The 12,892-nt window shown below is 41.6% G+C and overlaps 1 protein-coding gene across 1 annotated transcript; it reads right to left on the bottom strand.

The window, feature by feature from the left end:
* Positions 1-5,571: 5,571 nt before the first annotated feature.
* On the bottom strand, positions 5,572-12,488 carry LOC115140997 (annexin A2-like). The gene is made up of 13 exons (XM_029679558.2): positions 12,349-12,488; positions 9,806-9,872; positions 9,518-9,620; positions 9,253-9,347; positions 8,989-9,102; positions 8,180-8,270; positions 7,995-8,074; positions 7,484-7,543; positions 7,302-7,392; positions 7,094-7,189; positions 6,898-6,956; positions 6,548-6,658; positions 5,572-6,447 (listed from the first exon to the last, which is right to left on the bottom strand). Exons 2-13 carry the CDS (start codon positions 9,851-9,853, stop codon positions 6,385-6,387), a joined length of 1,011 nt encoding a protein of 336 aa, XP_029535418.1. The 5' UTR covers positions 9,854-9,872; positions 12,349-12,488; the 3' UTR covers positions 5,572-6,384.
* Between the last annotated feature and the right edge of the window lie 404 nt (positions 12,489-12,892).

Below are 12,892 nucleotides of genomic sequence, written 5' to 3'. Positions count from 1 at the left end.
AGTTGTCGTGTAATGCTCTGGCTAATTGTGAATTATCATACTAATTTGAGTACCTTGGATTTACCTTTAGTATGCTACGTGTAGCCTATGAGACCAGGCTGCAACCCCCACACTGGGCACAGACGTCAATTTAACGTCTATCTATTCCACGTTGGTTGAACGTAATATATTTGAAATGACATTAAAACAACGTTGATTCAACTAGTGTGGCCAGTGGGTAGCAATACGGTTAATCTGAAGCTATAGCTTTATTTTTAATGTATTACTTTTGTCACTATAGGTCTAGGTCCTGTCTGCAGTGCTTTGTCATGGCCCATCTCTTCCAGGCACTCTTGGATGGCTGCCCTCAGCTCACAGGGCCATCTGTCCAAGCTGCATATACCAGCTGGCCAGGCCATTATTTGTACTGGAGAGCAGTGAGTGGTTTTATTTAGCATAAAGAAGATGTATACTGCCATGTAATGCTCTGGCTAATTGTGAAATGTGTTGGCTTGAGACGCCTGCTTTTAGCCCATGCTCAGGTGACACATCTTGCAGGGTATAAATGTTGTACGTGATGGTTTTAGTGTATGCAAAGATTCATTCCATGGTATTCAATAGGTGTGAGATGGCTTAATTTGCTTATTACTACTCTTTTTGCCCCATGTATCCAGAAATGTGCACCATGGTCCATGGGTGATTTTCATTGACAAGTGCATATGTCAAGTTGTATGTGGACTTGAGAATGGCTTGTCTAACCACTAGAGGTCCCCATGGTTACACATAATAGCCAGTCTTTGGCTGAACCAGTACCCGGTCTGAGGAGACGCACAGTATCTGCTTCCAAAAAAGGTCTGAATAAAAATGATCTATTGTTTTTTACCAAGTTCGCACGCGCCAAATCCATCTTCGGCACCTGCAATAAAATCACCCATTGGTGCTATGCACAGGTCGGCTGATCCAGCAGCGCTACTTTTATTTTAACCTTTTTTGGAAGTACATACCGTGCGTAACGGCAATAATCACGATAGTTGCTCTGCAAAACGTCATATTTTGATACCGAACATATTTTGACATAACGTTTTCAGAGCTGGTTAATGTGACTTTAAATTGAAGGATCCTAGGCATCAGAGGAGATCTTGTCAAATTCATCATCTCATCAAGCTCAGGTATTGGTTCAGGGTTTTTTTGGGGGGGGGGGCATATGAATCACGAGTGGCGTTGCATTTTATTTTGAATAAATAATTCTTTACATCAATTAAATAATCAAATGATAATTGGATACTGGATGAGTTCTTTTGATCTGCCTTTGTAACTCCTAACCACCAGGCAGTGCAATGTCAGAAAGACTGCAGTTGATCTCTTGCCTGTTTCTTATGTCTCTTGACATTTAATTAAGGGTCAGGAAACGCTAGCAACTCCATTAGAAGAGAAAGTAATGTGTGCCACCCACTTGTCTCCCAATACAATGTTCCAGGAAAGATTATCTCAACAAAGAGCAAGCCAATCGTTTGAAACGTGTCCCTAATCTTCAGTAAAGGAGCAGTGGACACCCCACAACTCCACAACGGATTACACCAGTCTGGGAGTGTCAATGACATTTGAACCCTAGTAGTTTGAAGGTGTAACGATATTAACCGTCCCCACTACACTCTCCCTAGTCACTGGGAACACAATGATGACAGGGGTGATAACAGCAGTGACATGGCGACACTATTAACACTAATCCCCCATTGGGTGCTTGTAGCCAGCTGGATATGCAAAGTGACACCCTGTCTAAATCAATTTCACCCCCTCTTGGATGCCGAGAGGCTTTGCACCAAAATGCCACTGCAGGGGGTGGGGCTTGCCAGTTGGTAGGGGAGGAGGGGAAACAGTATATATTTTATGGCTGACCCAGGATGGCCATTTTGCTTTGTGTTGTGTGGTTACAGAACGCCACACGCCAGGGTTTGTCATGGCCCCTGTAGTACATGTAGATCTCTCCACCTGACTGTGGATGTCTCCTGCCTCACTAATGTCTTGTTGTGTCTCTGTCCCTCGAGACTAACTAAAGACTGAAGGGATATTCTGTCCTGGCAACTGAGACCACAAGTCATGACATTATGCCATTAGATTGTCTGAGATGCCACACGAGCCAGGGCATAGGTGATGTGTTATCTTTATCCTCACTGAGGATTCTGGTTCCTCTCAAGGTCTCTTACTGCTTTTCTTCTTCAGGGCCTAACAGCATTGTCTCTATGGGTGCATTTGCAAATTCACTCTGGAGTGCCAAAGAGCACTCAGAGTGCGCTCTGGGCATTCATAAATTCAGAGCTTTGTCAGATTGTCCGTTTGTAAATTCAGAGCTTTTCGCTCTCGGAGTGTCTCTGGCCGAAGAGTCGAGGTTGATCTGAGCGTTCTGACCTCACAACGGCATTCAAGCACCCAAGCTAACTAGCTAAAGTTAGCTAGCTTGCTAGCTACTTCGAGACATAAATGAGAGAACACCTCACTCTGACCATTTTACTTGCTCTAGCAGAGCTGGTTTGGCTGTTTTCATGTTATCCAGAGCGTTGGTGACTGTAACTGTGCTGCTGGCAAAAAAAAATCTTAAGCTTTTTTGCCAATGTTTACTGACACCGACCATATTCAATTGGTGTTGAGCGTTCGTAAATTCATCAGTTATTTTGCATTCTGGCACACTCAAACAAGAGTGCTCTGAAATCGGAGTAGATAGCCAGAGTGAATTTACGAACACACCCTATGACGAACACGCCCTAGACATGGCCTTTGCCCCCCCTCCGCCCCCACCATTCTGACCTCTCCTATTTTAAACCCCATGGTATTTTGGCATAGGAGAGCCTTCTCAGGGCTTTGCCATAAGAAGGCAAATTATTCGTGTGCCAGGTGGACGTGCTATATCAGGGGAGTGCTTCCCTGACAAAACCATTTCATCATTATCATGAGACAGATCGGAAGAGAAGGATCAAAATAAGGTAGAGAAAGGGTGTGGGCCTGACAGGTTGACCTGTATGTGTGGAAACTGAGATGATGGGAAGAGAGGCCTTGTTTGTATCTGTGGGTGTGAGAGGGAAGTTTGTTTGGTGTGCCAATAGAACTTACATCTGCAGCTTTCTTGTCTGCAACCTCCAGCTTCTCCTGGGCATCCTTCAAGGCCTCAGAATATTTGTCCAGCTCATCCTCAGTCCCCTTCAGATTCTTCTGCATCTGGATCAATGCATCGTCATGCTGACGGAGGGAAAGAACAACGGATAGAGGAGAGTGGGAAAGAGAGAGACAAACAGGCAGAAAGAGAGGAGATGGAGAAACAGTGAGGAGAGGACAATAGAGCGAGGGAGAGATACAGTATGAGCAGATGGTTAAAGGGAAGAAACACAGAGTAAGACAAGCCAAGATGTGTGACGACCAGGCTATAGAGTGGAAAGAACCACACATACAGTAGCAAGATGTGAGAAGGAGAGGTCAACATCATAATGTTTCCGAAAACATATTTCCATAGTACAAGACCATTCATTGAAGTTATTGAGAGATTAGAGCAAACCATTTTTATTTTTTACCTTTATTTTACTAGGCAAGTCAGTTAAGAACAAATTCTTATTTTCAATGACGGCCTAGGAACAGTGGGTTAACTGCCTGTTCAGGGGCAGAAAGACAGATTTGTACCTAGTCAGCTCGGGGATTCAAACTTGCAACCTTTCGGCTACTAGTCCAACGCTCTAACCACTAGGCTACCCTGCCGCCCCCTAACAATCATGTTAGGTAGCACATATTTCGGGCTTCAGTTCATTACTTAGTGAACAAGACTCTTTTGGAATGTTATGTATACTGATTGGTCGCTTTTGATGAGCAATTGATCCCAAACATCCACAAGTATGAGTAGCCGAATGAATGTGTTTAGGGGTTACAGTGTCAATGCATTGTGGGTATTAATATCCCCAGGCTCTCAGCTTTCATACCTGGACTGCTGTGTAACACTATTGTCTGTCCTTGTCATTGTTCCTAACCCTAATGTTGGATTCCAACTTGGGGACAGGAGGACAGCTATCACTGTCAAGATGAATACCCACACGCACGGTCTTAATATAGATTATAGAGCTCTCTGGAACCCGATAATCACTTTAGGACCCGGATATAATGTCTCTCTTTGTCTTTTCCTGTGACTATCTGTCAATTAAGTTTAGGCCTTTATAAAGGCTCCTGGCTGTCAAATTTGGATTTGTCATTTTGATATTTTTTTCTACATTTCGGTAGAAATACCAAGATAATTTGTTTGTATTCTTCAAACAACTCCGCCTTGAATTTCCTAAATATTTTTATCATTGAGTTTAAAAAACATACACATAGTTAATAAATATGGTATATGCCATAACATATATTAGCTTGTAGAATAATTATTATAATTTGTGTTATTTATTGTTACTAACACTTTGTGTGAGCATAGGTTGCTTGCCTTCTCAATGTAATGATTTGCTTTTAAATACTCATATTAAATTCAGTGTTGACAGACTCATTTTGAATTTGACTCTATTGTAAGGCCTCAAGATTAACCTTCAGTTGACCTCCCCTAACCAAGCTATGGTTAGCATCTTAGCAATTGTTGGCCTACTTGTGTTAGCAAAGTTAATTGACTGTGTATGAGTTAGAATCACCTAATTACTTACTAACTAGAATTATACTGAGAATACTAGGCTAAGCTGGGCTAGGTGTCCCCACCTGCTTGCTCTTATCCTCAGCTGCCTTTTTGTCAATCTCGGACTGGTCAGCCGCTTCAGCATCAGCATCTTCTTCTTGATGGCCTCCATATTGCCTGTGTTTGGTTAGGCTCACGAGGCGAATAAATAAACGTGGATGTCTTTCTGGAGAAAAGCTCAAGGAGGATGAGTTGGAGCCCAGAAGGAGATGGGGAGAGAGATGGACGGACAGAGAAAGGGGTGAAAAGAGAGAGGCCAATCATAGGGTGGGTGGTTTTATACTTGGTGGAAAGGTTGGAGACTCCCACCTCCGATGCCGCTCCTCTAACCTATTTTAAGGCTCCTCCACTGACCAAGGCCTTATGAACCTATTATTCAACTCTGTGTGTCTGTCAGAATCTATCTCTCTGACACACACATGCACACCCACTCTTAACTATATCTCTTACACAAACACACACACTGTTATTGCTACTATGGACATGAAACATCCCCTCTTAGAGGCCACCCCCAAATATGAACTACTACTAATAAATGTTTCCCAGTTTAGAAACCACAGTCATTGTAAGTTGCAAATCAGTCGGAGAAATGGAGATAAAAGACGTGGAGGAAGGTGAGACCAAAAAAGTGGACAAGAATCAAATGTCGGAAGTAGAAGGACAGTCCCTGATATAGAATGTACATGGTCTCAAAAGTGAGCTCATTCAATGTGGAGAAGGGAGACAATTTACTGTTGGTTGACAAAGCTGTAATCCTGACAGGCAGTCATTCACTATCAGGGTGTCACTTTTCAATAGCTGGACATGGAACACACATGCAAGAAATTAGCCAGTGGTTAAGCAATGTTTTAATGACATGACCCCAACTAAGCTTTTGGAATTTGCCTGGGACCCATCAAGTGAAACAAACCCGTGTTTATTTTCATGATCCAGTCAGCAGTCAAACCTTTTATGTTTAAAACTAACTTTTATTATTTATCGTTTTGAACTTTGTACAAGTTCAAAGTTGCATTATAAAGGAACAGTTACATGTGGTTTTTGATGCGTCTCATCATAGGATCCAAACTCTTTGTCTCGACTCACACAAACATCCAAGGCTGCCAACATCACATTTGATTAACACCGATTGAATCAGGTACCAACTCTTGTGGAGCGTCGGAGTGGCAACAACATCATTAGGGGGCGGGGTGCCTTGTCTATATAATGGTAGGGGAAACACTGCCATAGGATGAAAGTGCTTCTATTTTTACTGATTGACAATCCATAGGCACAGCCAACCCTTGGTCATGGTGGGAGGGTGGGCAATGGTGGGGAGGGGATGAGGGGAGTCTGAGATGCTAGCTATGAGATGCTTGAGGGATATTAATACTTCCTGGCTGACATTGACCTGGGATTAGGACGAACAGAGGGAGAGAGACACTTAGAATTTGAAGCGCCTGGACCCTGTTCCCCACCAACTCTCACACACACTGGATGATATTCATAGAAGTAGAAACAAAGGTGTGAGAAGTTTGAAATTCGGTTGCTATAAGGCAAATTACCCAATCGTAATGGTTAGCACTATGGGTGATATAGACATGGTAGAATTATGGCAAAATATGCTGAAATATCAAAGACGTGTAAATTGTTTAATGGAGCGACATAATACCAGTTCTTAGGTTACAACAACGGAAATAATATGTACTGTGTGTAGGTTAAAAGGTATTCTTCCTTTACAGGTCTTCAGATCGACACAAGGCTAGGAGAGCCTGCTGCATCTCTCCTTTGTATTCTTTCTGTGGGTGTGAGAGAGAGGGGCGTAGTTATGAGAGTTACAAACAACAAACCTTTCAGAATGACTATTCAATGTACTGGTGCGCGTGCATATGTCTTCACCTGCAATGTAGAGTAGAGTGAAGTGTTGGTCAGTCTGCGATACTCGATTCTCACACAGAGGAGGTCCTCTTCACTGTGGCTGATAAGAATCCCCTGCACTAAACTGCCTTTCTGCAGGACACATACACAATAAACATACACATTTGGAATGAATCTGGCTTACAAAAGACTCTTCCTCAAGACCTGTCACAAAGGCACAGAAATCGATAGTCTTACGAGATCGCAATGCCCACTACACTTGCCGACTACACCTCACAGCATAACAAGAATAGTCATGTAGCCAGTGTGAGTCTGGAGTAGAGTCACTGTAACAGAATGTGGAGTAGACCATCATATGACATGAAACTCACCTTAATGTTGCTGTGTAGACGCTGGGCCAGGAACAAAGGAATACTTGGGATGGAGCCAACTACAGATGGAAAGAATCAATACATACTGTTAATTAATGTTTGTCATACTGTCACACACACACAAACACACATATGAGCGTTTGAAAAAGTTGATAGCCTTGTTCAATTGCTTTGTGCGAGACAAACTATGTCATACCCAGAGTGCGGAAGCCAAGCCTCAGGTCCCCAGAGAAGTGACTCTGTACTGTTTTATCCACAGTCTCCCCTCTCAGATCCTCCAACCTGGATAGCACTGAGAGATAGAGAGAGGGAAAGAGAGAGGGGAAGGGGGTAATGGAGGCTACAGCCATACCAGGGCTAGGAGGAGAGACAGCGAACGGATGAAAGAGAAATTGGTTTGTTACCTCTGTTGAGATGGTTTGAGTCTCTCGTGGTTAACACCTGAATCCAGGGAGCTGGGTCCTTTTTCTTACCATTCACAGCATCATTCAGAGCCTACACACACATGCACAAAGGATATCAAGAGTACTGCCTAATTGAAGGAACTTTCTGGAGGTAATTTTGGGCTTTGAGGAAGATCACTCACCTTAACATCCTGGTCAATGAGCTGATAATCAACCATCTCCTTTGAATTCAGCTCCTCCTTCTGTTGGTATTAAAGCACAAATGGCACCGTTTACTTAGTTTAAATTAGGACATTATTTTTCTCTGACTGATCTATACAACTTACTCTGTGCAAGGGGGTGAAACTTGACACGGCACTCTAACTTACTATGCGTATATTGCATTCACTTAGAAAAAGGGTTCCAAAGGGGTTCTTCAGCTGTCCCTAAAGGAGAACCCTTTTGGTTCCAGGTAGAACCCCTTTTGGGTTCCATGTAAAACCCTCTGTGGAAAGGGTTCTACCTGGAACCGAAAGTGTTCTACATGGAACCAAAAAGGGTTCTTCAAACGGTTCTCCTATGGGGACAGCCGAAGAACCCATTTAGGTTCTAGATAGCACCTTTTTTTCTTAGTGAACTCTACGTAGTTTGCAATATTGAGACATCAAGTCTAAGACCAGAATGAGTAATCTGCTAAAAGAAGAGTGGCAGTACCTTGAGTATGGCCAGTACCAGCTTAGTGAAGTCTTTACTAGTCTCACTGATAAGATCATTCTCCAAGTAACGTCCAAACTCTGTAAACAAAGCAGTATAAGACTACAGTAGGGCACACTGTGTGTGTGTGTGTGTGTGTGTGTGTTGCAAGAGTGTATGTGTTACCCACAGACAGTAATTCTCACCCTGTTTGTAGGCAATAGTGGCATCTTTAAGCTGCTGTGGTGATTTGGTACACAACACAGCCAATAGACTCTCTTCATCTGTACCAATACCCTGTAACAAAAAATTACACATTTAAAGTGATTTGTTCCAGTGATGTAGCCAAGTCACTAAATGTTGAGTCCAAGTGGAATCCCAAATACTTGAGTCACGAGTTCCTTGGTGTGCTAAATGTAGTTGTCAAACCATTTTTAAAGTTAAATATCATTTTAATTTAATTAAAATTTTTATCTTTACCTAGGCAAGTCAGTTAAGAACAAATTCTTATTTTCAATGACGGCCTAGGAACAGTGGGTTTACCTGCCTGTTCAGGGGCAGAACGACAGATTTGTACCTTGTCAGCTCGGGGGTTTGAACTTTCAACCTTCCAGTTACTAGTCCAACACTCTAACCACTAGGCTACCCTGCCGCCCCTCATTACAGTGTGGCACATTTGTAAGGCTAAATAGATAATAAAGCTATCTAATGTTTGCTGTTGTTACATTATGAAAAAGAGAGACATTTTCTGACAACAAAGTTACCACTGGTCAAATCCAAGTCGCGTTGCGAATCATGAAAATCGTGACTTGAGTCTGAGTCAAGTCCGAGTCCTGTGCTCGAGTACTACAACACTGATTCATTCACACACACACACACACACACACACAAAGACCCACACATTCATTCAAACCACATTACAGTACATACAGTAATTACACACCTAAAAATACATATAACATGTATTACATGCTTATTACAATGATCATTGAAATAACAGGTGATCTGCTCTCACCTCTATGGTCTGTCTGAGGCGATGGGCGTCAAACTGAGAGGGGGTCATCATCAGCCCCAGCATGAGTTGCTCCAGCCCCCCTGACAGAGCTTTCTTCAGGGCAGGACATAACTCCTACGGAGTATGGGTAGATAGAGACTGTTGGGCTGGGTTCCAATGCCATATATCACATCCCTTCCCACAGTCCCCTTATAGATGTAAAAGTAGTCAATAAGTAGGCTGACAGATCCACAAAGTGGTAGGCTGACAGATCCACGGAGTTACCTTCTGTGTGAGGTTACGGTAGGACTCTGCGATGCTCTGTCTCTGAACATTGTTTCGATTGGTCAGGATTCTCACCAAAGTGTTCACATCACTGTCTAATACACGGTAACACACACACATATTTTGAATACCTCATCCAATATGTATGTATAATATTAACTACTTCAAACCATCAGATTGATGAAATTCTCAGGCAACCAATTGTTTTCAATGAGCTATGGTAGTGATTTACTTCATTAGCGGACATTCAATCCTTGAATAGTACCTTTGCTCTCCAGGGCAGTTTGAATGTCGCGGGCGTCCTTCTCTGAGTTGAAGTTGGGGAAGGGTCGCACAGTGCCCAGTGTACCCCACCACATCGCATGAGACTGGACAAGACAGGGGAGAGAGGGGTGGTGTCACTGAGTCACTACAGTAAACCTCTATCACTGACATTTACTGTCTAGGTTCCGTCATGTTGCGTTTAGCCATTCCATCCTTTTAGTTTAGTCCAGAAGAAGGAGAGGAGATGAGGAGAAAGTATCTTCAGACTATGGAGAACAGGTTCACTTACACTTGCTTTGGGAGTGTTTTTTTGCATAGACTTCTGCAGAGCTTCCATGATGGGAGTGACAGAGTAACTGTGATGGAGATTAGGCATAATCAGTTTTGGGGTTAATTGACATTTAATATGTGTACAAATATTTCAAATATTCAATGCAATATTATATATTACAAAACGGACTGTTTGAATCCTAGATGCTGATTGGTTGTTAGCAAGGATTTATTCAAGATAATTCCCAAATACCATGATGCCATAATTTCAATTCACGTATCAATACACATCCACTGTCCCGCAGTTCAGTTGTCCAACTCTGCATTGATACATTTACCATTGATAAATCAGGTACCCAAACGACAGACATTAGATATTTTATGCAATAGAAACATTGTCTTCGTGTATCAATTCACAAACAAGTCAGTGATTACCAAAAGAAAGAAGGGAGGGAATAGAACGTTTTTGAACAGGGCCACAATGGTCCGTGAAGTCCATCCAAAATACTTTAACTTCATTGCCCTCTAGTGTCGCAAATGTACGGAATAGTATTAGGGGTATTAGGGGAAGTGGTGATACTTATATATATATATATATATATATATATATTTTTTTTTTACTATAGTAGTTTTTAAAAGTGCGAATATTTCGAGAATAAAATGGCAATATTTCGAAAATAAAGTGACAATATTTTGAGAATAAAGTGGCAACTTTTTGAGAATAAAATCGAAATGTAATTTTGAGAATAAAGTCAAGATTGTGAGAATAAAGTCGCAGTTATATTTCAAGATTAAAGTAGGTGATTTGGTTAACTGCATGACTCCCTCACTCCCTGCTGCTGTGCGTGCCACCATTGATTTGCCTGCAATTAGATGACCTGGTGAAACTATACTTTAGAATTGGCTTTAGTATCAAGGAAATCCTTTATCTTTTAGCACATAATAACCATATTATTATAAGTAGGCCAAATCCCTGTCATGGACCTTGCATAGCAACGGGGCAGAGGTTTGGGTAAAGCGCCGTCTAATTTTACGTTCCATTAAAATAATCTAACAGTCAGGTCTAGCCTCTATAATGTGAACAAGTGGTAGCCTAAATTAGCCGTATAGCTGAGACAAATAGTTTTTAACGGAGATGTCCCTGTTTTGGGATATGCATCCTTCATTATTCCCATCCTTGAAAACATCACCGATAGATGGATAGTGAAAGGAGATATTATGCTAGCCTACCAATCAAGTAATGTCAGATCAGTGATTATTTCTTTATAGCCTATCATAATGTATCTAATAGGCCTATATTTAGACCAATGATTATTTCTAGAAAGGGTGAATCAACCATGAATATATTCAAACAGCGCCTCAGATTAGCTGGTTTGCGCGTGCATGAGATGTCCTTGATTTGCCTGCTCCCACAGATATTTGCGTAAAACCCACGCTTCATTGTTCATTCCTCCCGCAGCGGTTGGATAGGCCTATCATTTACTTTAATTTGCCCACTGTAATGTAAAATTAGCCTACAGGTTAATTAAGGTACTCAATCTAATGGACCGCTATAGGTTTATAGTGTGCTGAGAATAGCGTTGTTGTAGCGAATTTTGAGAGCAGTTTGACATTGGACACATACACACGCATATTACCCAGGATCCCAAGATAATTCGTTTTATTGAGTGTGTTATCCTAGCCTACCATTAGAAGTATAGTTGCCATAAGGCGGAAATACTACTATCAGTAAAGCATCATGGATAAAGTAGTTAATTATGCAGATTTTTGCCAGGCGTTCCCCTAGGCTACGCATCATAACGTTGTAGCGAATTCGGAGGGCAGACTGACAGGGACTCAACCCCAGTTCTTGTTCGTGCGAGATATTAGATCATTAGATTGATAAACGTGAGTGCAGTGGCGCCTGTTTGAACGAGTGTATTATATCATTAAATTGATGGCCATTTGTTTGTTTTGCCCCTACTTTTAACCGCCCACACACACACACCTACACACCCAACCCGCCGCACTTCTCGAAATATTACCACTTTATTCTAGAAATATTGACACTTTATTCACGAAACTGCCACTTTATTCTATAAATATTTAGCTAGTTTTTTAAAGTACTCGCCTGCAAAAAATATATATAATCCAAGTAACGTCACCCCTTGCTCTTTTTTTCTTCACTTTGGCCCTAATACTCTTCCGTACAAATTACATTTCAGCGTTGTGTCATTTCTGCTTGCATTGCATATCACAAAACTCCAACATCTGGTCAGAGCAAGCAAATAGTCCTCCGACCTGACTCTACAGACTCTAAATTAATCTCGTCTCTGGTGATGTTGCCTACAACAAACTGTCTAGCCCACCAATCTAGAAATTACAACATGTGAAAAAACGCAGGGAAACCAAACGTATTTAAAAAACGCAGGGAAACCAAACGTTTTTTCTGTCGCTTATCACCATATCGTTTACAAAAATAAAACATACAATTATGAACTTCATAAATCAAGGATTATACATTGTTAAAAATGTGTCTCCAACAATTTATGTCATTATACAGCATAATGAAATGAAACGCACCTGATAGTACCGTTTCGTATCCGCTTGACAGGAGAGGTCTCTGAAATTACTTGATGTTTTAGTCTATTTCCAAGACAACCTGGTGTAGCTGCAGCGGGACAGGTGGGATATGGCTATGGTGCACTTGAAGCACTCACTCATTCATTGTATAACCATGGGCGTGTCTCTATTGACAGGTAGGCTATCTTGGCTGAAGAAATTCCTGGCTATGGACTCCCTTACAGAAAAACCACATGATTTCACAGGTGGAAAATCACATGATTTCACATTACATTTCAAATGTCAAAACGTGTTTTTTGGAACACTTCACATGTGATCACGTTTTCACATGTGTAGTTTCATGTTCACATGTTATCACATTAACTTCACATAAGATCACATGTGATCACATGAAAGCATGTGTTTTTGGAACACTTCACGTGTTCACATGTGAAATTCCTGTGTTTTTTTCACAAGTGCAATAAGCCTACCTGGCCGTTAGTTCAGTTCACCAATCTGATAGGAAATGGATGAAACCTGGAGTAAAACCAATACATGGTAAGAT

This window comes from Oncorhynchus nerka, linkage group LG14, assembly GCF_034236695.1.
Source record: "Oncorhynchus nerka isolate Pitt River linkage group LG14, Oner_Uvic_2.0, whole genome shotgun sequence".
NCBI lineage: Eukaryota > Metazoa > Chordata > Actinopteri > Salmoniformes > Salmonidae > Oncorhynchus > Oncorhynchus nerka.
Note: the sequence above shows the minus strand (reverse complement) of the source record. Positions and strands in the feature narration are given on the sequence as shown.

What these genes read in the sequence shown, in the direction of transcription:
- LOC115140997 (XM_029679558.2), bottom strand. Translation starts at nt 9,853, where the DNA reads ATGGAAGCTCTGCAGAAGTCTATGCAAAAAAACACTCCCAAAGCAAGT. An exon ending in GCCTCAGACAGACCATAGAG is followed by an intron (nt 8,271 to 8,988) that starts GTGAGAGCAGAT and finishes TTTTTGTTACAG; the next exon opens with GGTATTGGTACAGATGAAGA. An exon ending in CACTATTGCCTACAAACAGG is followed by an intron (nt 8,075 to 8,179) that starts GTGAGAATTACT and finishes CTTTGTTTACAG; the next exon opens with AGTTTGGACGTTACTTGGAG.